Here is a 27,516-nt window from a genome sequence, read left to right as displayed (position 1 = left end):
CTTTCAAGAACTTTAATATACACATTTTTTTTTCTTTTTCCATCCTGTTATATGATGAAGTTTCTTTTCTTTCCTTTTCTTTTGTAGAGCATCTTAATCTTTGAAAAGCAATAAAAGTAGATGTAGTGTGTACTAAGAATGGTGATTTTTATTTTACGAAAATGAATTTCTATATCTTTTAATATAGGCCCACAAAACATTCAAGATAGACAACTTAAAAGTTGCTTAATTACATGTCGATATTTTGATTTCTTTATCTTATATGATTATCTATTCTATCAAGTCATATTAATTGAAATTCGATTTAACTAATTATATTTATAATGCATAGTACTATTTAATTTTATTTAAACAGTTTATAATGCATTAATTCTTTCTTACATTTTCAAATTTGATTTTTTTAATTGAAAATGAATCTTGAAGCCATCCTTAAACGGCAACTTACTTTAATCAAAGGCATTAGTATAACAATTTTCCATAGTAGGTTATTATACTAAATACATTCGAGATGTCATCGACCCCACATGCACTAATCCTACCCCAACAATAGTATATATAAGACTTGAACCTCATAAGTAAACAATAGAGTTTCTTATCTTTCTTCAATCTCTGTGACTTCTTTCTCGGTCTCCTCTTCTCCCGTTTTGTTTCCTAATCAAATTCCAGCAAAGTCACCGATTGAAGCCGGCCAGAATCGCCTCTCTCTCTCTCTCTCAAATAGGTAATGTATTTTATTCTAAATCTTCATTGCTGGGAATTTTTTGTGATTGTAAATGTTAACGAAATGATGTGATGGAGTATTTAGCTTTGTATTTGGATTGTGTGTTTATATATTATATCATAATTATTATATGGTTTGTAATGGCAGGCAACTTTGTTGTGATATTTATTTCAATATTACTACTATACTTTATGTTAAATTGTTGTCTGATGCAACGATAAAAATTTCCCATATCTGTAGTTGTGTGGAGATTAACGTTTAAATAATTTTTTAGTATATCTAAAGTATGATTTTTTTTTTCTTTGTTTGTGAGGTAGGAATTTTCAAGTTTTCATAGAATCGGAATTTACTTATATCAATACATTTCTCAATTAACATATGATGTTTTTATCTTTATCTTTTAATTTTAATAGGGACACCAATAATAAAGATATTTTATGAAACGTTGGTAGTATAATTTGACACACAAATTAAATACAATCAAATTCATTTTTAGATCATTTTCGTATAATTAGCTTTTATACGTTATATGGAGTATTATATAGGAGTAGGGGTGCGTTAAAATGACAACACTCTTAAAATGACACTATGACAACACGCTAGACTGCAATATTATATATGTTAGACTGCAATAGTATAAACGCTAGACTGCAATCTATAGATTGCAGTCTAGCGTATTGGAAATTGCAGCCTGAAAAAATTGCAGTCTAGCTTATTGGATATTACAGTCCTTGAAAATTTACCCTTGAGCTTGCCACATGGCAGCTTATTATTCGTCCACATATACAAATGATTGGCTAGGAATGGTGGTATGGTGTTACTTTAAGAGGTGTTATCATTTTAAAACACTCCTATGTGCATATATAATATAGGAAGTCCAAAAAACTAGTACCATATTTTGGTCTTTTTCAAAAAAAATGAATATCCTATTAATTGAGATTAGTTTGGTTTTAATCTTGTCAAAAAAAATATTGACTGAACATATCATGTCATAATGCCATCTGTCTTTGCTTGTCTACACGACTAAATACAAGATAAGTGAGAAAACTTGAAAAAACTTAAAACCAAATTTTAAACTTACCTACCAAGAAAAGCATTATCCGTTCGACCGTTCCCCACTTTTCTTTTTCTTTTTCTTTTGAATTCTTATTCAATAAGATTACAAGAATCCACGGTATGTGTTGAATTGTTAATAACATGTTTAAGATAAAAACTTTTTATCTAATAGATTTATCAACTATAAATTTTATATTCCTTCTGTCCAAAGAAAATTGAGTCACTTCTTTTTTGCATTCATTTTAAAAAGAATTTATGATTAATAGTTAAAGTAGATAAATAGTAAAGTAAAATCGAGAATAATATAGCGAAGACTCTTATCTAAATTATTCTGGCTTTTAGTTTACTATTCACCGACTCAAACTATTTATTACGATTTTTTTAAAACAGGTGCAAAAAAGAAGTAACTCAAAGGGGCAGAGGGAGTACTGTTTAATTGCGTTTGACAATGCAATCATCAGTTCAATTATTAAAACGTCAATTTTGAAAGAAAAATAAGAATATAGGAATTCTTTTTGTATCAAGAAAAGAATGTGTTAAGAGTTAAATTGTTAGACTTGGTATATAAGCTAGTAATATAGTTTAATTACCCTGTTATTCACTCTTTGCTCACACACTCTTTGCTCACATTCCAATTCTTTGTACATTTATACTATACTTAATTAACTGAGTGTATTATATGTTTTTCAGTGTGAGTAGTGATAGGAAGAGGGCAAAAAATTGTTGAGAGGAAGATAAGAAGAAATGGAGGTGGAGAAAGTTGATCATATGTGTCATGAACATCCGTTGGGTCGGATCCTCCGTGAGTCGGCCCACCAAAGTTACTTCTACACTTTCTGTTATGGTTGTCATAGATTCTTTAGAGCAGGAGATGTAACTTATGGATGCAGCCTCAAGTGTGGATTTAATAGGTTGTTACACAAAGAATGCATGGAAATGCCTCGAGAGATTATGCATCCTCTTCATCCTTCTCATCCTCTCACACTCCATTCAGAAAACATTCTTGAATCAAGAAAATGTGCATTTTGTGAAGCGAGGGTGTGGGTGTTATACTACAGATGTAGCCACGGGGGCTGTAATGGATTGGTGATTCACTTGAGATGCGCGGGGGGGCTTAAAGATAACGATGAAACGCACATGCGTATGTACCACCCAAGCCACCCTCAGCATGAGCTACGCTTTTCCAAGAAGACGAGGTGGTGCCCATTCCCTTGTGATGCCTGTGGTGCCACTGAGAACGGGGACTCCTACACCTGCACCCTCTGCGACTACTCCATACACCAGAGTTGCGCACTCCTCCCACTGTCTAAGGACTTCCCTCATCATCACCACCCTCTCTCCCTCGCCTTTTCTCTTCCATCTGAGTACATCGAGTATGATTTTGATTGTGATGTATGCTGCATGACTTTGCCATTGAGACAATGGGTCTATCATTGCCACCTTTGCAGATATGTCGTCCATCTCAACTGCGCGTAATGAAACACTCCTTTTTACTACTGCTGCTACTACTATCATTGGCAAAATCATTTAATTAACTCATGTTGTGGTTGATTTTCTTTCTTTCAGATTTGATGATCAAAATGAAAGTGGAAGTGCAATTGATGGTGATGAGAAAGAGGCTACCAAGTTTCCAATAGCAGTAGAAGACATGTATGAGGAGATGATCAGACCTTTCGTTAAGCGACAAAAAGATCAAATTCCTGTCCCTCATCATGATCATGACAATCACAACATCGGTGGCAAGTACAGCTTCTCCAATCATCCTCATCATCTATTAACTTTTATTGCATTTTCTTCAGCTTCGTCGTCATCTTATGATCACCACGAAAAAAACGACGATGAAGATGACTTTGAAAGTATTCCAATATCAGAATTAATATGTGATGGGTGCACACTGCCTATACATGAAAAGAAGCAAACAGATGATGATGGGTATGAGAGTGGTTACATGAGTTGTGATGAATGCAAATACTTTCTCCACTTGTCCTGCTTCAACTTACCACTTGAGATCCCCTCTCTTCCAATTCATCATCTTCAAGATCACAGCCTAAGGCTTCAAAATGCTGATGGCAAGCTAACAGGTTGGATAGAATGTTATATTTGTAATAGTGAGGCGAATGGGTTGTATTACGCTTGTACTAGCTGCTGGTACGAAATAGACATCAAGTGTGCTTCTCTGCCCAACACCATAAAACACACATCTCACCCGCGACATAACTATCTAAAGCTAGTCACAGCTGATGATTTAGGGTTTGGTGTATGTGATGATTGTCATAAGCCCGCATCTAGTCGAAAGGAGCAATACGGATGCAATAGCTGCATATTCTCTGTATGTGGTGAATGTGTGATGCTACCGGCAACAAATAAGCATACGCTGGAGAATCATTTGATGCCTTTGACATATGATGCCCGTGTTAACCATCTCGGTGATTTCTACTGCAGCAACTGCGAGGACAAAATGGACCCCCGAAGGTGGATGTATCATTGTTGTGACTGCGATCAATCCTTTCATCCCCAATGCTTTCCCGCTACATCGGGTAAGTACAGAAACATCAAATATGGGACAGAGCACGTGATTTCCCGTATCCATGACCACCCTCTTAGATTTCAAATCATATCCAACAAAAAGAGATGTGATCTATGCCATCAAGATAGCTTCAACGAGCCTGGATTTCAATGTGCGTCATGCTTCTTTGTAGTGTGTCGAAATTGTGTACTAAGAATCTTTAGGAAAAGCTAGAAAAAGCCTTGTTTTATAATGACTAGTGTTTTTAATATCATTTCTCGGTTTAAATTTTAAACATGATATACTAATGTCGTAAAAATTGAAACTTATACCAAAATTAAATCATTTTCAGACACACTTATAAATTTGCAAGTAAATTATTCAACTTTTATCAATGTTGGTGCAGACATGGGCTATTGAGAAATTATGCAGCCTCTACGCTAAAATTAAGGCCCCAACTCTAAATTTTTAAAGAGTTTTGGCGTCTAATATCGCGAAACTTAAAGTTTATTTTTCCACACAAACTTTATCAAACTTGGCATATAATATCACCGGCGGCAGTGACGGAACCAGGAATTTGAATAAGCCGGGGCTGAAAAAATTTTAAATTATAACAATAGTAGTATTTAATTTCATACTCCCTCCGTCTATCTGCAGTAGATGCATTTAATTTTCAGTATTTATTTTGAAAAAATGATAATAAATAATTAAAGTAAAAAAGGTAAAATAAGAGAGAAAATAATATAGGAAAAATTATTTTGATATTATTCTCTCTCTCTTACTTTACTCTCTCTTCATTATAACTATCTATTACTCTCTTCGTCCCAATTAAGTTGAGACAACTTTTAGGTACAGAGATTAAGAAATATGTTGAAAAGTATGAGCGATGAATAAAATAGGAAACATAAAGAGAGTAAAGTAAATGATGGAATAAAATAAGAATTATTAGATGTTTTATTTTTTTGTTTAAAATGAAATGATTCAACTTAGTTGTGACATCTTTAAAAAGAATACGACTCAACTTTATTGGGACGAAAGAAGTATATTTTTTCCAAAATGATTGTTCAAAATGAAACGCCTTTACTGCAGAAGAAGTAATTGTCTTAGGCGAATTATCAATTTTATATGCACTATCCATTCACAAATACTCTTTATCTTAGTAAATTTAAGAAAGTAATTGTCTTAGGCAAATTATCAATTTTATATGCACTATCTATTCACAAATACTCTTTATCTTAGTAAATTTAAGAATGTTTGGAACTAAGCTTGTGTTCATCATTTGGAGTCATTGATGATTTGAATTTAAATATTAAGGGTGGAATTAAATTATGATGAAGGATTTTATACGATGGAGTATTAGACTACATATATGTTAGGGAGAATAAAATAAATTAATTGCTCCTTTGATTTTGCTCAATAAAATGGAGTATCAAAATACGGTAAATATAATTTATCACTAATTTTTCTACCATTTGACGGGTCAAATATTTTCCTTCTTCCAATGCACTTGATGTATCCAAAAAAAAAAGAGAAAAACATATCTTTTGCACTGCCTTGTTCATCTTCTTCCCCATGCCGTCTCGCCATTTCTTTTTCTTCAAAATTACTCTTTTTACATACTTCTCTCGGTCTCATCTCCACTTCGCCGCCCAAGTCTTGTGTTCTCCTTGCTAATTCTACTTTCAATTTTAGAAAATCGGGCGGCGGGATTCGTTGTCTCTTGGGGCGGAGACTGGGCGGAAGACGGCCATGTAATGGGGAGTCTGGGTCTGGGGCTGGCCAAGCCCCCGCTGGCGCGGGGGCTTGTCCCCATGTAGTTCCGTCACTGACCGGCGGCAAAATCCGACTAATATTAACATGAGATAGATAATCATATCTATTCTAGGGACTTTGTTATCACATAACTATCTTTTTCAGCGATTACCATCTCCGACTTGTTTTGATGATAAGTGAAATATAGTCGGATTTTGTTGCCGGTGATAAAATTGCAACAATTATATAAGTTCGTGATGTTATATGTCAAGTTTAAAGTTCGTGAGAAAAAAACAAACTTTGTTATGACTGCGATCAATCCTTTCATCCCCAATGCTTTCCCGCTACATCGGGTAAGTACAGAAACATCAAATATGGGACAGAGCGCGTGATTTCCCGTATCCATGACCACCCTCTTAGATTTCAAATCATATCCAACAAAAAGAGATGTGATCTATGCCGTCAATATAGGTATGATGAGCCTGGATTTCAATGTGCGTCATGCTTCTTTGTAGTGTGTCGTTTTTGTGCATAAGGACTCTTTAGGAAAAGCTTGAAAAAGCATTGTTTTACATTGACTAAGTATTTTTAACTTCACTTTACTATCTTATCATTTCTCAGTTTAAATTTCAAACATGACGTACTAATGTCGTAAAAATTGAAACTTATACCAAAATTAAATCATTTTCAGACACACTTATAAATTTGCACGTAAATTATTCAACTTTTATCAATGTTCGCGCAGACATGGACTATTGAGAAATTATGTGGCATACTCTCCCACTAAATGTAACGCCACCGCTTCTAGGCTATAATTAAGGCTCCAACTTTAAATTTTTAAGGGCATTGACGCCTAATATCACGAAACTTTCTAAAAGTTTATTTTCACACGAACTTTAAACTTGACATGCATATAATATCACTGGCGACAAAATCCGACTAATATTAAAATGCGATAGATAATCATATCCATTTTGGTGACTTTGTAATCACATAACTATCATTTTTCATATCCGACGTGTTGTGATGATAAGTGAAAGGCAACAGTTATGTAAATTATGATATTATATGTGAAGTTTAAAGTTCGTGAGAAAAAACAAACTTTTGGAAAATTTTGTGATATTAAACGTGGATACCCCTATTTTTAATCATCTACAAATATTGATTTTCACTTTATAACCTTAAAATCTAATGTGGAAGCTTGTAACAAAGTTCTAAAACCTCATTGTTTTTAAAATCTCTCTCTTCTTTTCCCCTTTTAAGGTGCTGAATATAAGGTCGAGATCCATTATTTCAAAATCGAAAGTCCTAAACAAGTATGGGCCATAGTTGTACCTCAAATAACTCTAATTTAATTAAGGCCCAAATAAATAAGCCCGATATATCTCAAATCTCCACTTTTTGGGTCTTGATATCTAATATTCTAATTAATACTAATACTCTCTACATCTCATTAATGAGAAACTATATGGTTCAATCTCAATTTGCACATATAATAGGAAAACACATTTATTTTTTTCCAAATATATTTTATATGCCATTGTTCTAATTCTTTCTATTTCATATAAAGCTATTTTTGGAAATTCATTTTTGTGTTGTTTGTGTGACGATGCTATTTTGATAGTGGAAAATTAATGTAATTTTCCACCTAATTATACTGTAAGAGTTCGCTTTCAAATTGAATTTTGCAATATTTGTTTAGCAGTGCATAACTCAGTGTTCAGACCTAATTACACTTTTTAGTCAAAAAAATAAAACCTAATTACACTTTTTTCCAATTTTCGTAATAATATCAAGCACCGGAGATAGTTCTCTTTTCACATTCTAAATTCAGTAATCAGCAACCAATCCCTTATTAATTACGTGGTTATTTTACATTATAATCCGAATTTTTGACATGTTTTGATTTTCTAACTCGAAATCAAATGTTAGTCACCAGCTTAATTTTAATAAACTCTAGCTAATTTTGTCATAAAAGAGACTTAAATACAAAACAAAAATTCTACTAGTATCATATGATAGTAAAAATTGGATATAATGTTACTGAAACAACACACTTAAATCCTTAAAGTTGAAGGTTATTAATATTATAATAACTTATTATAATAACATGTCTATATTTTGATTTCATTATCTTTCTATGAATATCTATCGCATTTAACTATATCAACTGAAACTAATTAGATAATTATATTTACAATACATTATTTGATTTGAGTTAAACAAGTTTTAGTACATTTATTCTTTTTTACTTTTGAATTTTAAAAGGAAGCTTGAAGCCCAATTTAATGTCACACTTCCGTTTTCATCAAAAGTCATCAATATAATTTTCGATTCAAAGTATCAATACCTTTTTCTATTGTACATCAATAATAAAATCTAAATAATTTATAATATCTAAAGTATAATTCTTTTCTTTGTTTACGAAGATAAATTTTCCACAGAATCGGAATATGATTTTTGTTAGTAATTAAAGTTTATATATGTCTTGAATTTCAAGATATATATTGATGAGAAAGTGAGATCGTAGAAAACTTACAATCAAATTTTAAAACTTATATACCCAAGAAAAGTATCTGGTTCTTTGATTTAATACCCTTTACAAAATAACTTCTTTGGAGTAATGTATTCATCAGTTTATAATTATTTAAACGTCAACTTATAATAAAATTAAGAATATACTACTACTATATTTTTAGGATCACATTAATTAATCAAGGTTAGAATGTGTTACTTACTCAATTTGATAAACTTGGTAATATAATTTCCTTTATTTCTATTCTTTGCTCGCTCTCTAAGTTTGCTTGATTCTATTACTACTATTACACAAAGATCTCATGAACTTTAAGGCATACACATGTTTTTTCTTTTTCCCTTCTAATATATGATGAATTTTCTTTTCTCTTCTTTTCATTTCTTTTGTATATAGAACATCTTTCAGTTATAATCTTTGAAATGCGATAAGAGTAGATGCAGTGTGTAATAAGATGGTGACTTTTTTTACGAAAATGAATTTCTTTATCTTTTTATATAGGCCCACAATAATAAATACACATACAAGACAGACAACTTAAAAGTTGCTTAATTACATGTCGATATTTTGATTTCTTTATCTTGATATGATTATCTATTCTATCAAGTTATATCAACTGAAATTCAGTTTAACTAATTATATTTATAATACATAGTATTTGATTTTATTTAAACAGTTTATAATGCATTAATTATTTCTTACATTTTTTAGAATTTTTAATTGAAAATGAATCTTGAACCATCCTTAAATGGCAACTTACGTTTAATCAAAGTCATTAGTAAAATTATTTTTCATAGTAGGTTATTATACTAAATACATTCGAGATGCCAGAGACCCCACATGCACTACCAACAGTATATATACAAGACTTGAGTTGAAGTAAATAAATCAATAGAGTCTCTTATCTTTCTCCAATCTCCACGACTTCTTTCTCAGTGTCCTCTTCTCCCGTTTTGTTTCCTAATCAAATTCCGGCAAAGTCGCCAATTGAAGCCGGCCAGAATCGCCTCTCTCTCTCTCTCTCTCAAATAGGTAATGTATTTATTCTAAATCTTCATTGCTGTGAATTCTATGATCGTAAATGTTAACGAAATGATGTGATGGACTATTTAGCTTTGTATTTGGATTGTGTTTTTCTCGTATATTAATTATAATATGGTTTGTGAAATGCGGGCAACTTTGTTATGATATTTATTTTAATATCACTACTATACTTTATGTTAAATTGTTGTCTGATGCAACGATAAACATTTCCCATATCGGTAGTTATGTGGAGATTAATATTTAAATACTAGTACATTTTATATCTAAAGTATGATTTTTTTTTCTTTGTTTATGAGGTAGGAATTTTCAAGTTTTCTTAGAATCGAAATTTACTTATATCAATATATGTCAGAATTACTATAGGACGCTTTATTTGTGTCTTCTAATTATTTTAATAGGGACACCAACAATAAAGACATGTTATGAAGCGTTGGTAGTATAATAGACACACAAATTAAATACAATCAAATTAATTTTTAGACCATCTTCATATAATGGTGCATATATGGATGCTTTGATGGGATATATTGTACTATGACATAGGAAGTCCAAAAAAATTAGTACCATATTTTGGTCTTTTTCCAAAAGAAATGAATGTCATATTAATCGAGATTAGTTTGGCTCTAATTTTGTCAAAAAATATTGGTTGAAACATACCATTCTATAATAACATCTTGGTATGTCTTGACTAGTCTACATGCCTAAATACAAGATATGTCTGAATACTTGAAAAAAACTTAAAACCAAATTTTAAAACTTACCTACCAAGAAAGTCATCATCTGTTCCCCTTTCTTTTTGTTTTTCTTTTTCTTTTGCATTCTTATTGAATAAGATTACATGAATCCACGTTATGGGTTGAATTGTTAATAATCAGTTAAATTATTACAACGTCAATTTTGAAAGAAAAATAAGAAAATAGGAATTTTTATTTTTATTTTTATTTTTTTTTTGTATCAAGAAAAGAATGTGTTAAGAGTTAAATTGTTGGACTTGGTATATAGTAATAAGCAAGTAGTATAGTTTAATTACCATTCACTCTTTGCTCAAATTCCAATTGTGTGTATGTTTATACTACTATAATTAATTGAGTGTATATATATGTTTTTCAGTGTAAAATAATAGTTGAGAGAAAGAGAAGAAGAAATGGAGGTGGAGAATGTTGTTCATATATGTCATGAACATCCGTTGGGTCGGATCCTCCTTGACTCGGCCCATCAAACTTATTACACCACTGTCTGTTATGGTTGTGATAGATTCTTTAGAGCCGGAGATGCAACTTATGGATGCAGCCTCGGGTGTGGCTTCCGTTGGTTGTTACACAAAGAATGCATGGAAATGCCTCGAGAGATTATGCATCCTCTCCATCCTTCTCACCCTCTCTCACTAGCATTATCTGAATCAGAGAAGTGTGCAGTTTGTGGATTGGATTTGTGTAACATTGGCTACAGATGCAGCCAAGGGGAGTGTGATGGATTGTGGATCCACTTGGGATGCGCAGGGTTTCTTACGGATAAGCAGCCGCTTATGTACCACCCAAGCCACCCTCAACATGAGCTACGCTTTTCCAAGAAGACGAGGTGGTGCCCATTCCCTTGTGATGCATGCGGTGCCACTGAGAAAGGGGACTCCTACACCTGCACCGTATGTGACTATTGCATACACCAGAGCTGTGCACTCCTCCCATTGTATGCGGACTTCCCTCGTCATCACCCCGCCCACCCTCTCTCCCTCGCCTTTTCTCTTCCATCTGAGTACATCGAGTATGATTTTGATTGTGATGTATGCTGCATGACTTTGCCATTGAGACGATGGGTCTATCATTGCCACCTTTGCAGATATGTCGTCCATCTCAACTGCGCGTAATGAAACACTCTTTTTTACTACTACTATTTACTCATAGTATCATTGTTTAATTTAACTCATGTTGCAGTTGATTTTCTTTCTTCCAGATTTGACAATGAAAATGAAAGTGAAAGTGCAATTGATGATGATGAGAAAGAGGCTACCAAGTTTCCAATGGCAGTAGAAGACATGTATGAGAAGATGATTAGACCCTTCGTTAAGCGACAACTTGACATCAACCCTCGAAATGACCATGACAATCACAACATCGGTGGCAAGTACTGCTTCTCCAATCATCCTCATCATCTACTAACTTTTATTGTCTTTTCTTCAGCTTCATCGTCATCTTATGATCACCAACAAAAAAATGATTATGATGATGATGTTGACGACGATGAAGATGATTTTGAAAGTATTCCAGGATCGGAAATAATATGTGATGGGTGTACACTGGCTATACATGAAAAGAAGCAAACAGATGAGTACGAGTACGAGAGTGGTTACATGAGTTGTGATGAATGCAAATACTTTCTCCACTTGTCCTGCTTCAACTTACCACCTGAGATCCCCTCTCTTCCAATTCATCCTCTCAACAATCACAAACTAATGCTTCGAAATGTTGGCAAGCTCACAGATTGGATATTCTGTGGAATTTGTGATGCTTCTACAAATGGGCTCTATTATGCTTGTACCTACAAAGAATGCTGGTTCAAAATAGATATCAAGTGTGCTTCTCTGCCCATCACCATAAAACACGCATCTCACCTGCAACATAACTCTCTGAAGCTAGTCACACCTGATGATTTCAGGTTTGGTCTATGTGGAAGCTGTTATTGGCCTATATCTAAGCGAAAGGAACAATACAGATGCAATAGCTGCTCGTTCTTTGTATGTGGTGAATGTGTGATGCTACCGGCAAGAAATAAGCACAGATTGGAGAATCATTTGTTGCCATTGACATATGATGCCTGTGTTAATCGTCCCGGTGATTTCTACTGCAGCAACTGCGAGGTCCAAATGGACCCCACGATGTGGATGTATCACTGCCGTGACTGTGATCAATCCTTTCATCCCAAATGCTTTCCTGCTACATCGGGTAAGTACAGAAACATCAAATATGAGACAGAGCATGTGATTTCCAGTATCCATGACCACCCTCTTAGATTTCAAATCATATCCAACAAAAAGAGATGCGACCTATGCCATGAAGATAGGTATGATGAGCCTGGATTTCAATGTGTGTCGTGCTTCTTTGTTGTGTGTAAATTCTGTGGTATCACACACATGGATGATGCCCAAAGGGCCATCTGATTCACATTGAATCAATTTTATCTTTTTAATCGGGTGTGTGCGTATATATATGATTGTTGTATTTATGAGCTAATTAAATGTGTGTTGTTCTTATTTAATTTCCTATGTATTTGATTGTTCATGCATATATATAAAACTTCAATAATACTTGCGAATTTACTAGTACTCCCTCCGTCCCGCTTTAGGAGTCCCGATTGAGTCGGGCACATGTTTTAAGAAAAAAGTGTTTGAGTGTGTAATAAATAAATATTGTAGTGGATGTTAGGACTCACTTTTAATTGAGTGTCCAATAAATAAATGTTATAGTGGATGCTGGGACCCTCTTTTTAACACTTTTTTATTAGTTATAGTGGATGTTGGGACCCACTTTTAACACTTTGTAGATATTTTTTATTAATTTATCTTAACCGGGACTCCTAAAGCGGGACGGAGGGAGTATATTATTCTTGCACGTTTCTTATAAATAAGTGTATCTAGTATTTTAGTATAACAATGTCAAGAAAAATAATATTCCCTCCATCCAAAAAAAAACATTTACCATTTTTGGTCGTTCACAAAAAATAGAGCACATTCATTTATGAAAAGTTTTCAACAAATAATAATCTTACATATCATTCCACTAATACTACTTCTCACTTACTTTTTCTCCTTCCCTTTTACTTTTTTCCCTTCTCTCTTACTTTACCAATTCTACATTAAAACTCGTGTCATACACTAATTGCTCTATTTTTTTTGGACGGGGAGAGTACTTTATTATTTTAAACTTCACTTTACTATCTTATCATTTCTCAGTTTAAATTTCAACCGAATCCTTAATGAGTACCCCTACATGTAACATGATATACTAATGTGGTAAAAGTTGAAACATAAACCAAAATTAAATCATGAGTTGCAAACAAACTTATTGATTTGCACGTATATTAATCAACTTTTAATTTCTTCCTATTTTGCAACCATAGAAAATTCTTATCAATATTTTAATCGTGCAGACATGGACTATAGAAATTAGAAATTATGTGGCTACTCCCCGCTAAATGTAACGCCACCGCTTTAGGATAAAATTAACGCTCCAAATTATATTTTTAACCATATACAAATATCACTTTTCACTTCATAACTATAAAATCTAATGTAACAAAGCTCTAAAAACTTAACCCTCATTGTTTACATCTGTTAAAATTTTGAATATAAAATCTGAGATCTCCGAAAGTCCAAAACAAGTATGGGTCCTAAGTTGTACCACAAATAATTCTAAATTGATTAAAGCCCAAATAAACAAGCCACATATATCTCAAAAATCTCCATTTTTTTTTGTCTCTGATCACATTCTAATTTAAGCAACCAATCCCTTATTTACTTACGTGGTTATTTTAAATTATAATACGACCTTTGACCATGCAGTGATTTTCTAACTTGCATTAAAAAAATATTACAAATGGAGTACAATTTATAGTATTATTTATGTTGTTCTCTTAATAGTTCGACTCAATAATTTTTGTGCAAATTAAGGGAACTTTTGTGGGTTTTGCAGTGATTAAAAAATATTCTATTCAAGTTTTCTTTAGGTATATCATCATGTTCGACTTAGAATTATTAAGTGAACAATGGATATAATACATTCAATATATTTGCCAGTACAAACTAAAAAATCACAGTAAATCAAATTTCAAACTTAAATTTCACTTCCGTTTTCATCAAAGTCGTCAATATAATTTCCGATGCAACGTTTCGGTACCTTTTTATATCGTACATCAACGTTAAGATCTAAATAATCTATAATATCTAAAGTATAATTCTTTTTTTTGTTTACGAAAGATAAATTTTCAAGATCCCATAGAATAAGAATATGATTTTTGTTAGTAAAGTTTATATATATGTCGTGAAATTCAAGATACTATGTAACTTGATGAGAAATTGAGACTTCTTTAGTTTTGGAAAACTTGCAATCAAATTTTTAAAGCTTACATACCCAAGAAAAGTATCTAGTTCTCTTCATTTGATCATTTTCTCTGATTTATAACCCTTTTCAAGGTAACTTCTTCTATGTGTATATCACTTTTCTTTAACTGTATTTGGTAATGTAATCATCAGTTTAATTATTGAAACGTCAATTTATAACAAAATTAAGAATATACTACTACAATATTTTTAGGATCACATTAATTAATCAAGGTTAGATTGTGTTACTTACTCAATTTGATAAACTTGGTACTATAATTTACTTTATTTCTATTCTTTGCTCGCTCTCTAATTTTGCTTGATTCTATTATTACACAAAGTTCTCATGAACTTTAACACATACACATGTTTTTTCCTTTTTCCCTTCTATTATATGATGAATTTTCTTTTCTCTTCTTTTCTTTTCTCTTCTTTTCTTTTCTTTTCTTTTGTAGAGCATCTTTTAGTTATAATCTTTGAAATGCGATGAAGTAGATGTAGTGTGTAATAAGATGGTGACTTTTTTTTACGAAAATGAATTTCTTTATCTTTTTATGTAGGCCCATAATAATAAATACACATTTAAGACAGACAACTTAAAAGTTGCTTAATTACATGTCGATATTTTGATTTATTTATCTTGATATGATTATCTATTCTATCAAGTCATATTAATTGAAATTCGATTTAACTAATTATATTTATAGTACATAGTATTTGATTTTATTCAAACAGTTTATAATGCATTAGTTCTCTTACATTTTTTTTTTTATTTTTAAATTTAAAATTAATCTTGAAGCCATCCTTAAACGGCAACTTACGTTTAATCAGTCATTTGTATAACAACTTTTCATAGTATGTTAGTATTATACTAAATACATTCGAGATGCCATCGGCTCCACATGCACTACCTCTCATCCCAAAAATATGTACTATAAGACTTGAACCTCATAATAACTTCAGAGGAGTAAACAATAGAGTTTCTTATCTTTCTCCAATCTCCACGACTTATTTCTCGGTCTCCTCTTCTCCCGTTTTGTTTCCTAATCAAATTCCAGCAAAGTCGCCGATTGAAGCCGGACAAAATCGGCTCTCTCTCTCTCAAATAGGTAATGTATTTATTCTAAATCTTCATTGCTGTGAATTTTTTTAAAATGTCTGAAGAAATGATGTGATGGAGTATTTAGCTTTGTATTTGGATTGTGTGTATATATTAATCATAATTATAATATGGTTTGTGAAATGGCGGGCAACCTTGTTGTGATATATTTTAATATGACTACTATATTTTATGTTAAATTGTTGTCTGAATCAGTCTGATGCAACGAACATTTCCCATATCGGTAGTTATGTGGAGATTAAAATTTAAATAATTTTTTATATCTAAAGTATGATTTAGTTTTTTTTTTTGTTTTTTTCCCTTTGTTTATGAGGTAGGAATTTTCAAGTTTGCTTAGAATCGGAATTTACTACATCAATATATGTCTGAATTACTATAGGAAGCTTTATTTGTGTCTTCTAGTTTTAATAGAGACTCCAACAATAAAGACATTTCACAAAGCATTGGCAGTATAATAGACACACAAATTAAATACAGTCAAATTAATTTTTAGATCATCTTCATATAAATTGCTTTTATACGTTATATGGAGTGTAATCTATGGCTGCATTGATGGGATATAATATAGGAAGTCCAAAAATATTATACTCCTCCGTTTCTTCATAGTTGAATCATTTTTCTATTTCGGGAAGATTTTTCATAGTTGAGTCATTTTTATATATGGTAACATTTTTCTCTTTCTTACTTTACTCTCTCTTACTTTATTCTCTCTACTTTATTCACTTTATATTTTATTCTCTCTACATTTTTCTCTCTTTTACTTTTTTATCAATTTATTTAACATACCCAATATTCTTTTCTAAAACTCCGAGCCGAAAAGTTTTGCCTCAACTATGGCGAAACGGAGGGAGTACCATATTTTGGTCTTTTTTCCAAAAAAATGATACTACCTCCGTCCTCCAAAATTTGTCTCACTTTAACCCGGCACGGATTTTAAGAAATATAATGGAAAGTGAGCTGAAAAAGTTAGTGGATTGTGGGTCATACTTTTATATATTAGTTTTATAATAAAATGTGAGTAGGAATGAATTAGTGGAATGTGGGGTCCACTACAAAAAATGGTAAAAGTGAAATGGGACAAATTTTGGGGGACGGACGAAAATGGAAAAATGGGACAAATTTTCAGGGACGGAAGTAGTATTAGTTTGGTTTTAATTTTGTCAAAAAAATATTGGTTGAACATACCATGCTATAATGAGATCTTGGTATGCCTTGACTAGTCTATACGCCTAAATACAAGATAAAGTGAGAATGCTTGAGAAAACTTTTGTACATACTCACTACCCTATTCTTTTTCTTTTGCATTCTTATTGAATAAGATTACAAGAATCCACGGTATGTATTGAATTGTTAATAGTTATACTACTATTCATGCTTGAGATAAAAACTTTTTTATCTAATAGATTTATCAAACTATAAGTTTTATAATATTTAATTGCGTTTGATAATGCAATCATCAGTCCAATTATTAAAACGTCAATGTTGAAAGAAAAATAAGAATATATTTTTGTTCCAATTGTTTGTATATTTATACTATAATTAATTAATGATGATGATGAGAAAGAGGCTACCAAGTTTCCAATAGCATTAGAAGACATGTATGAGGAGATGATCAGACCCTTCGTTAAGCGACAAAAAGGGCAAATTCTTGTCCCTCATCATGATCATGACAATCACAACATCGGTGGCAAGTACAGCTTCTCCAATCATCCTCATCGTCTACTAACTTTTATGGCTTTTTCTTCATCTTTATCATCATCTTATGATCACCACCAAAAAAATGATGATGATGACGATGAAGATGATTTTGAAAGTATTACAAGATCGGAAATAATATGTGATGGGTGCACACTACCTATACGAGAAAAGAAGCAAACAGATGATGATGAGTACGAGAATGGTTTTATGAGTTGTGAGGAATGCAAATACTTTCTCCACTTGTCATGCTTCAACTTACCACTACACATCACCTCTCTTCCTATTCATCCTCACAAAGATCACAACCTAACCCTTCGAAATGCTGATGACAAGCTAACAGGTTGGATATGGTGTTATATTTGTAAGGGTTATACTAACGGTCTCTATTACACTTGCACCCACGAAGGCTGCAGGATCAAAATAGACATCAAGTGTGCTTCTCTGCCCAACACCATAAAACACACATCTCACCCGCGACATAACTATCTCAAGCTAGTCACAGATGATGATTTCAGCTCTAGTTTATGCTTTAACTGTCATTGGCCTGCATATATTCGAAAGGAACAGTACAGATGCAATAGTTGCAGTTTCTGTGTATGTGGTAATTGTGTGATGCTACCGGCAACAAATAAGCATAGGCTGGAGAATCATTTGATGCCTTTGACATATGATGCTCGTGTTAACCATCCCGGTGATTTCTACTGCAGCAGCTGCGAAGGCCATATGGACCCTAGGAGCTGGATGTACTATTGTCGAGACTGTGATCAATCCTTTCATCCCAAATGCTTTCCCGCTACATCGGGTAATTACAGAAACATCAAATATGGGACAGAGCATGTGATTTCCCGCATCCATGACCACCCTCTTAGATTTCAAATCATATCCAACAAAAAGAGATGTGATCTATGCCATCGAGAAAGGTATGATAAGCCTGGATTTCAATGTGCATTATGCTTCTTTGTAGTGTGTCGTTATTGTGTTGTTGGGAATCAGAGATGATTAAGGTTGAAGATTGAGAGGAATGAGAGAATCAGAAGAGTATTACTCCTTCCGTTCCATTGTAGTAGTCATTTTGCTATTTTTGTACGTTCTATAGTAGTAGAGTCATTTCTCATTTTAGTAAAAGTCAACACATTTCTTTTCTCTTATTTTTCCCACTCTCTTAATTTATTCTCCTATTTTATTATATTTTTATTAAATACATTACACGCTTTTTCTTAATCTCCATGCCGAAAAGAAATGTCTCTACTACTATGAATCGAACAGAGTATTTCAGAGAGAGTTACAAATCGAAATTGGGAAAAAATGCATATGAAGCTGAAAAGCCCTTTACCTCTTTTAAATGACACATCATCAAAACAACTAAAATCTACTCCCTCTGTTTTTTAAAAATAATAACTCTTTCCATATTAGTCAGTTATTAAAAATAACAATTTTCAAATTTTCTGTTTTAGGAAATCTTTACAACCCTATATATTAATTTATTTACTATTTATACCACTGATAAAGTGGAACCCATAATTCACTAATATTAATTTCATTACTTTTTTCTCTCTCTTACTTTCTCAATCTCTCCCTCTCTCTCTCTCATATTGCCAAATTGTTCATTACAACCCGTGTCGTTTCAAATGTTTCTATTTTTACAAAACGAAGGGAATATTAACAACAAATCCTATGGCTAGGATTTAATCTTCCTCAGCTGAAGCATCGAACGGCTGCTGAAGCTCCTCAGCTGAAACGAGCTGATCAACTAACTTCCTCTCCCATTGTATCTTCCACACTTGAGAAAAGCCAGAAAAAAGCCTTGTTTTATTAATGACTAGTATTTTTAACTTCACTTTACTATCTTATAATCACTTTCTCGGTTTAAATTTCGAACATGATATACTAATGTCGTAAAAATTGAAACTTATACCCAAATTAAATCATTTGCAGACACTTATAAATTTGCACGTAAATTATTCAACTTTTGTCAACGTTCGTGCAGACATGGACTATTGAGAAATTATGTGGCATACTCTCCCACTAAATGTAACGCCACCGCTTCTAGGCTATAATTAAGGCTCCAACTTTAAATTTTTAAGGGCATTGACACCTAATATCGCAAAACTTTCTAAAAGTTTATTTTTACACACAAACTTTAAACTTGACATGCATATAATATCACCGGCGACAAAATCCGACTAATATTAAAATGAGATAGATAATAATCATATCCATTCGGGTGACTTTGTAATCACATAACTATCATTTTTCATATCCGACGTGTTGTGATGATAAGTGAAATGCAACAGTTATATAAATTCGTGATATTATATGTGAAGTTTAAAGTTCGTGAGAAAAAAACAAACTTTTGGAAAGTTTTGTGATATTAAACTCAATACCCCTATTTTTAATCATCTACACATATTAATTTTCATTTTATAACTTTAAAATCTAATGTGGAAGCTTGTAACAAAGTTTCAAAAACCCTCATTGTTTTTAAAATCTTTAAACCTTTTGTCACTTTTAAAGTTTTAAATATAAGGTCGAGACCCATTATTTCAAAATCGAAAGTCCTCAACAAGTATGGGCCATAGTTGTATCTCAAATAATTCTAATTTAATTAAGGCCCAAATACACAAGCCCGATATATCTCAAATCTCCGTTTTGCGTCTCAATATATAATTAATACTAGGGGAAGTGTTATATTGCTAACTCAATGCTTAATTGCTAACTACAACTCAATAATAGCCATTAGATATTCAAATTAAAGGCCTGGATCATCTAACACGGAATGTCAATACGATCAACAAAAAACGTCAATATGGCTATAGGATTAATTCCAATAAAAATTAATAGGGGTATTAATGTCAAGTTAGTTATAACTAACTTTTAAAAGAAATCCCAAAACTTTAAATTCATATAACATATATCAAATTAAAGATAATTTTATAAGGATTCCAATGATATACTACATGCATATGTTCCGACGTCAAAATTTGAAAAAAAAATGATTTTTTTTTTTTTGAATTTTCGTATTTTTGACGAACAGATTTATGTCAATACACCTTACATAATATGTCAATATTATGCTTGTAAAATGTCAATATGAAATTGTGTTGACATTATTATGTCTTAGTGTTGATGTATTTCATACACTGTATTGACATTGTATTTCTAAACCCTAAATTTGATAGTTGCTATTATCTTTTTAATATTAAAAATGAAAAACGAAATTACACATGACAAATTATAGACCACAAGATTTCTAAAATCTTATGGTCTTAAATTAGTTGTAGTTAGCAACTGAGGGATGAGTTAGCAATTGATCACTCCTCATTAATACTAATACTCTCTGCATCTCATTAATGAGAAACTATATGGTTCAATCTCAATTTGCACATATAATAGGAAAACACATTTATTTTTTTTCCAAATATATTGTATATGCGATTGTTCTAATTCTTTCTATTCCATATAAAGCTATTTTTGGAAATTCATTTTTGTGTAGTTTGTGTGACGATGCTATTTTGATAGTGGAAATTAATGTAATTTTCCACCTAATTATACTGTAAGAGTTCGCTTTCAAATTGAATTTTGCAATATTTGTTTAGCAGTGCATAACTCAGTGTTCAGACCTAATTACACTTTTTAGTCAAAAAAATAAAACCTAATTACACTTTTTTCCAATTTTCGTAATAATATCAAGCACCGGAGATAGTTCTCTTTTCACATTCTAAATTCAGTAATCAGCAACCAATCCCTTATTAATTACGTGGTTATTTTACATTATAATCCGAATTTTTGACATGTTTTGATTTTCTAACTCGAAATCAAATGTTAGTCACCAGCTTAATTTTAATAAACTCTAGCTAATTTTGTCATAAAAGAGACTTAAATACAAAACAAAAATTCTACTAGTATCATATGATAGTAAAAATTGGATATAATGTTATTGAAACAACACACTTAAAGCCTTAAAGTTGAAGGTTAATATAATAACATGTCTATATTTTGATTTCATTATTTTGGTATGAATACCTATCGCATTTAACTATATCAACTGAAATTCGAATTAGATAATTATATTTACAATACATTATTTGATTTGAGTTAAACAATTTTAAATTTTTAGTACATTTATTCTTTTTTACTTTTGAATTTTAAAAGGAAGCTTGAAGCCCAACTTTAATGTCACACTTCCGTTTTCATCAAAAGTCATCAATATAATTTTCGATTCAAAGTATCAATACCTTTTTCTATTGTACATCAATAATAAAATCTAAATAATTTATAATATCTAAAGTATAATTCTTTTCTTTGTTTACGAAGATAAATTTTCCACAGAATCGGAATATGATTTTTGTTAGTAATTAAAGTTTATATATGTCTTGAATTTCAAGATATATATTGATGAGAAAGTGAGATCGTGGAAAACTTACAATCAAATTTTAAAACTTATATACCCAAGAAAAGTATCTGGTTCTTTGATTTAATACCCTTTACAAAATAACTTCTTTGGAGTAATGTATTCATCAGTTTATAATTATTTAAACGTCAACTTATAATAAAATTAAGAATATACTACTACTATATTTTTAGGATCACATTAATTAATCAAGATTAGAATGTGTTACTCAATTTGATAAACTTGGTACTATAATTTATTTTATTTCTATTCTTTGCTCGCTCTCTAAGTTTGCTTGATTCTATTACTACTATTACACAAAGATCTCATGAACTTTAAGGCATACACATGTTTTTTCTTTTTCCCTTCTAATATATGATGAATTTTCTTTTCTCTTCTTTTCTTTTCTTTTATATGTAGAACATCTTTTAGTTATAATCTTTGAAATGCGATAAGAGTAGATGCAGTGTGTAATAAGATGGTGACTTTTTTTACGAAAATGAATTTCTTTATCTTTTTATATAGGCCCACAATAATAAATACACATACAAGACAGACAACTTAAAAATTGCTTAATTACATGTCGATATTTTGATTTCTTTATCTTGATATGATTATCTATTCTATCAAGTTATATCAACTGAAATTCAGTTTAACTAATTATATTTATAATACATAGTATTTGATTTTATTTAAACAGTTTATAATGCATTAATTATTTCTTACATTTTTTAGAATTTTTAATTGAAAATGAATCTTGAACCATCCTTAAATGGCAACTTACGTTTAATCAAAGTCATTAGTAAAATTATTTTTCATAGTAGGTTATTATACTAAATACATTCGAGATGCCAGAGACCCTACATGCACTACCAACAGTATATATACAAGACTTGAGTTGAAGTAAATAAATCAATAGAGTTTCTTATCTTTCTCCAATCTCCACGACTTCTTTCTCGGTCTCCTCTTCTCCCGTTTTGTTTCCTAATCAAATTCCGGCAAAGTCGCCAATTGAAGCCGGCCAGAATCGCCTCTCTCTCTCTCTCTCAAATAGGTAATGTATTTATTCTAAATCTTCATTGCTGTGAATTCTATGATCGTAAATGTTAACGAAATGACGTGATGGACTATTTAGCTTTGTATTTGGATTGTGTTTTTCTCGTATATTAATTATAATATGGTTTGTGAAATGGCGGGCAACTTTGTTGTGATATTTATTTTAATATTACTACTATACTTTATGTTAAATTGTTGTCTGATGCAACGATAAACATTTCTCATATCGGTAGTTATGTGTACATTAAAATTTAAATAATTTTTTATATCTAAAGTATGATTTTTTCTTTGTTTATGAGGTAGGAATTTTCAAGTTTTCTTAGAATCGGAATTTTGCTATATCAATATATGTCAAAATTACTATAGGAACCTTTATTTGTGTCTTCTAATTTTAATGGGGACACCAACGTTTTATGAAGCGGTGGTGGTATAATAGACACACAAATTAACTACAATCAAATTAATTTTTAGATCATCTTCCATATAATTTGCTTCTATAAATTATATGGAGTATCATATATATATGATGCATATATGGCTGCTTTGATGGGATATAGTAGTACTCCTTCCGTCCCCGATTAAGAGTCACACTTTTCCATTTCGGTCCGTCCTCAATTAAGAGTCACGCTTCATTTTTATCATAAATAGTAAGTAGGTCGACCCACATTCCACTAACTCAATTCACTCACATTTTATTATTAAAAAATCAATATAAAAAATTGGTCCCACATTCCACTAACTTTTTCAACCAACTTTTCTTTACATTTCCTAAAACACGTGCTCTGTCAAAGTGTGACTCTTAATCGGGAACGGAGGGAGTATAATATAGGAAGTCCAAAATAATTAGTAGTACTATATATTGGTCTTTTTCAAAAAAAATGGATGTCACAATAATTGAGATTCGTTTGGCTTTAATTTAGTCAAAATATATTGGTTGAACTTTTGGAGAAAACTTCTTGGTATGTCTTGACTAGTCTACACGAGAAAACTTGTGTACCTACTCACTTCTCATCAACGGGCCGACAATTTTTGACACGACACGAACCGGCACAAAATTAATGGGTTTGGGTTAGAGTTTATTGGGTTCGTGTCCTTATCGGGTCGACCCATTAAGGACACGAAAATTTCGTGTCGGGTTCGTGTTATCCGTTAACAAATAATATTTTAATATTATTATATCTTATTATTTTCATTTTTCAATACTTATTAAATAACTCTTACAATCTCATTTTTCAATACGTGTTGTTATCGTGTCGTGTTGACCCAAAGTGGTTCGTGTCGTTAATGGGTTTGTGTCATGTTCGTGTCTGAGGGTAGCGGGTCGTGTTCGTGTTCGTGTTTGCGGTTTTCTTAACGGGTCGTGTTCGTGTTTGTTGTTATCGTGTTCGTGTCGTTATCGTGTCGACACGATAACGACCCGACACGCACGATTTGCCAGCCCTAGTTCGACCGTTCCCCACTTTTCTTTTTCTTTTTCTTTATCTTTTTCTTTTGCATTCTTATTGAATAAGATACAAGAATCCACGGCATGTGTTGAATTGTTAATAGTTATACTACTATTCATGTTTAAGATTTAATACATTTATCAAACTATTAAAAGTTTTACATTTAATTGCGTTTGATAATGCAATCATCAGTCCAATTATTAAAACGTCAATGTTGAAAGAAAAATAAGAATATATTTTTGTTCCAATTGTTTGTATATTTATACTATAATTAATAAACTGAGAGTATTTTTTTTTTCAGTGTGAGTAGTGATAGGAAGAGGGCAAAAAATTGTTGAGAGGAAGATAAGAAGAAATGGAGGTAGAGAAAGTAGATCATATGTGTCATGAACATCCGTTGGGTCGGATCCTCCGTGAGTCGGCCCACCAAAGTTACTTCTACACTTTCTGTTATGGTTGTCATAGATTCTTTAGAGCAGGAGATGTAACTTATGGATGCAGCCTCAAGTGTGGATTTAATAGGTTGTTACACAAAGAATGCATGGAAATGCCTCGAGAGATTATGCATCCTCTTCATCCTTCTCATCCTCTCACACTCCATTCAGAAAAAATTCTTAGATCAAGAAACTGTGCATTTTGTGAAGCGAGGGTGTGGGGGTTATACTACAGATGTAGCCACGGGGGCTGTAATGGATTGGTGATTCACTTGAGATGCGCGGGGGGGCTTAAAGATAACGATGAAACGCACATGCGTATGTACCACCCAAGCCACCCTCAGCATGAGCTACGCTTTTCCAAGAAGACGAGGTGGTGCCCATTCCCTTGTGATGCCTGTGGTGCCACTGAGAACGGGGACTCCTACACCTGCACCCTCTGCGACTATTCCATACACCAGAGTTGCGCACTCCTCCCACTGTCTAAGGACTTCCCTCATCATCACCACCCTCTCTCCCTCGCCTTTTCTCTTCCATCTGAGTACATCGAGTATGATTTTGATTGTGATGTATGCTGCATGACTTTGCCATTGAGACAATGGGTCTATCATTGCCACCTTTGCAGATATGTCGTCCATCTCAACTGCGCGTAATGAAACACTCCTTTTTACTACTGCTGCTACTACTATCATTGGCAAAATCATTTAATTAACTCATGTTGTGGTTGATTTTCTTTCTTTCAGATTTGATGATCAAAATGAAAGTGGAAGTGCAATTGATGGTGATGAGAAAGAGGCTACCAAGTTTCCAATAGCAGTAGAAGACATGTATGAGGAGATGATCAGACCTTTCGTTAAGCGACAAAAAGATCAAATTCCTGTCCCTCATCATGATCATGACAATCACAACATCGGTGGCAAGTACAGCTTCTCCAATCATCCTCATCATCTATTAACTTTTATTGCATTTTCTTCAGCTTCGTCGTCATCTTATGATCACCACGAAAAAAACGACGATGAAGATGACTTTGAAAGTATTCCAATATCAGAATTAATATGTGATGGGTGCACACTGCCTATACATGAAAAGAAGCAAACAGATGATGATGGGTATGAGAGTGGTTACATGAGTTGTGATGAATGCAAATACTTTCTCCACTTGTCCTGCTTCAACTTACCACTTGAGATCCCCTCTCTTCCAATTCATCATCTTCAAGATCACAGCCTAAGGCTTCAAAATGCTGATGGCAAGCTAACAGGTTGGATAGAATGTTATATTTGTAATAGTGAGGCGAATGGGTTGTATTACGCTTGTACTAGCTGCTGGTACGAAATAGACATCAAGTGTGCTTCTCTGCCCAACACCATAAAACACACATCTCACCCGCGACATAACTATCTAAAGCTAGTCACAGCTGATGATTTAGGGTTTGGTGTATGTGATGATTGTCATAAGCCCGCATCTAGTCGAAAGGAGCAATACGGATGCAATAGCTGCATATTCTCTGTATGTGGTGAATGTGTGATGCTACCGGCAACAAATAAGCATACGCTGGAGAATCATTTGATGCCTTTGACATATGATGCCCGTGTTAACCATCTCGGTGATTTCTACTGCAGCAACTGCGAGGACAAAATGGACCCCCGAAGGTGGATGTATCATTGTTGTGACTGCGATCAATCCTTTCATCCCCAATGCTTTCCCGCTACATCGGGTAAGTACAGAAACATCAAATATGGGACAGAGCGCGTGATTTCCCGTATCCATGACCACCCTCTTAGATTTCAAATCATATCCAACAAAAAGAGATGTGATCTATGCCGTCAATATAGGTATGATGAGCCTGGATTTCAATGTGCGTCATGCTTCTTTGTAGTGTGTCGTTTTTGTGCATAAGGACTCTTTAGGAAAAGCTTGAAAAAGCATTGTTTTACATTGACTAAGTATTTTTAACTTCACTTTACTATCTTATCATTTCTCAGTTTAAATTTCAAACATGACGTACTAATGTCGTAAAAATTGAAACTTATACCAAAATTAAATCATTTTCAGACACACTTATAAATTTGCACGTAAATTATTCAACTTTTATCAATGTTCGCGCAGACATGGACTATTGAGAAATTATGTGGCATACTCTCCCACTAAATGTAACGCCACCGCTTCTAGGCTATAATTAAGGCTCCAACTTTAAATTTTTAAGGGCATTGACGCCTAATATCACGAAACTTTCTAAAAGTTTATTTTCACACGAACTTTAAACTTGACATGCATATAATATCACTGGCGACAAAATCCGACTAATATTAAAATGCGATAGATAATCATATCCATTTTGGTGACTTTGTAATCACATAACTATCATTTTTCATATCCGACGTGTTGTGATGATAAGTGAAAGGCAACAGTTATATAAATTATGATATTATATGTGAAGTTTAAAGTTCGTGAGGAAAAACAAACTTTTGGAAAATTTTGTGATATTAAACGTGGATACCCCTATTTTTAATCATCTACAAATATTGATTTTCACTTTATAACCTTAAAATCTAATGTGGAAGCTTGTAACAAAGTTCTAAAACCTCATTGTTTTTAAAATCTCTCTCTTCTTTTCCCCTTTTAAGGTGCTGAATATAAGGTCGAGATCCATTATTTCAAAATCGAAAGTC

General features: G+C 32.5%; 4 protein-coding genes across 5 annotated transcripts; all 4 read left to right on the top strand.

The window, feature by feature from the left end:
- The first annotated feature begins 596 nt into the window (after positions 1-596).
- LOC148934477 (uncharacterized) lies at positions 597-4,545 on the top strand. The gene is made up of 3 exons (XM_089057378.1): positions 597-721; positions 2,468-3,249; positions 3,344-4,545. The coding sequence occupies exons 2-3, from the start codon at positions 2,522-2,524 to the stop codon at positions 4,515-4,517; spliced, it is 1,902 nt and encodes a 633-aa protein (XP_088913504.1). The 5' UTR covers positions 597-721; positions 2,468-2,521; the 3' UTR covers positions 4,518-4,545.
- LOC148934476 (uncharacterized) lies at positions 661-12,931 on the top strand. Of its 2 annotated transcripts, none has more exons than XM_089057371.1 (3): positions 661-721; positions 10,723-11,472; positions 11,563-12,931. In XM_089057371.1, the coding sequence occupies exons 2-3, from the start codon at positions 10,757-10,759 to the stop codon at positions 12,764-12,766; spliced, it is 1,920 nt and encodes a 639-aa protein (XP_088913497.1). In that variant the 5' UTR covers positions 661-721; positions 10,723-10,756; the 3' UTR covers positions 12,767-12,931. The 2 variants fall into 2 exon arrangements, with proteins under 2 accessions (XP_088913497.1, XP_088913494.1); XM_089057368.1 differs by lacking the exon at positions 661-721 and adding an exon at positions 9,452-9,600.
- Positions 12,932-15,611: 2,680 nt separating this feature from the next.
- Positions 15,612-18,708, top strand: LOC148934475 (uncharacterized). Its single transcript, XM_089062362.1, has one exon. It carries the CDS (start codon positions 17,421-17,423, stop codon positions 18,519-18,521), a length of 1,101 nt encoding a protein of 366 aa, XP_088918488.1. The 5' UTR covers positions 15,612-17,420; the 3' UTR covers positions 18,522-18,708.
- A 4,138-nt stretch (positions 18,709-22,846) lies between these two features.
- Positions 22,847-26,962, top strand: LOC148934474 (uncharacterized). Its single transcript, XM_089062230.1, has 3 exons — positions 22,847-22,966; positions 24,715-25,496; positions 25,591-26,962. The coding sequence occupies exons 2-3, from the start codon at positions 24,769-24,771 to the stop codon at positions 26,741-26,743; spliced, it is 1,881 nt and encodes a 626-aa protein (XP_088918356.1). The 5' UTR covers positions 22,847-22,966; positions 24,715-24,768; the 3' UTR covers positions 26,744-26,962.
- Positions 26,963-27,516: the final 554 nt, after the last annotated feature.

The sequence above is a fragment of the Salvia hispanica genome, chromosome 1 (assembly GCF_029641045.1).
Source record: "Salvia hispanica isolate PSC_SH4W2 chromosome 1, Shi_PSC_v1, whole genome shotgun sequence".
Classification (NCBI taxonomy): Eukaryota; Viridiplantae; Streptophyta; class Magnoliopsida; order Lamiales; family Lamiaceae; genus Salvia; species Salvia hispanica.
The sequence above is the reverse complement of the archived record's forward strand: the minus strand, read 5'-3'. Positions and strand labels throughout refer to the sequence as shown.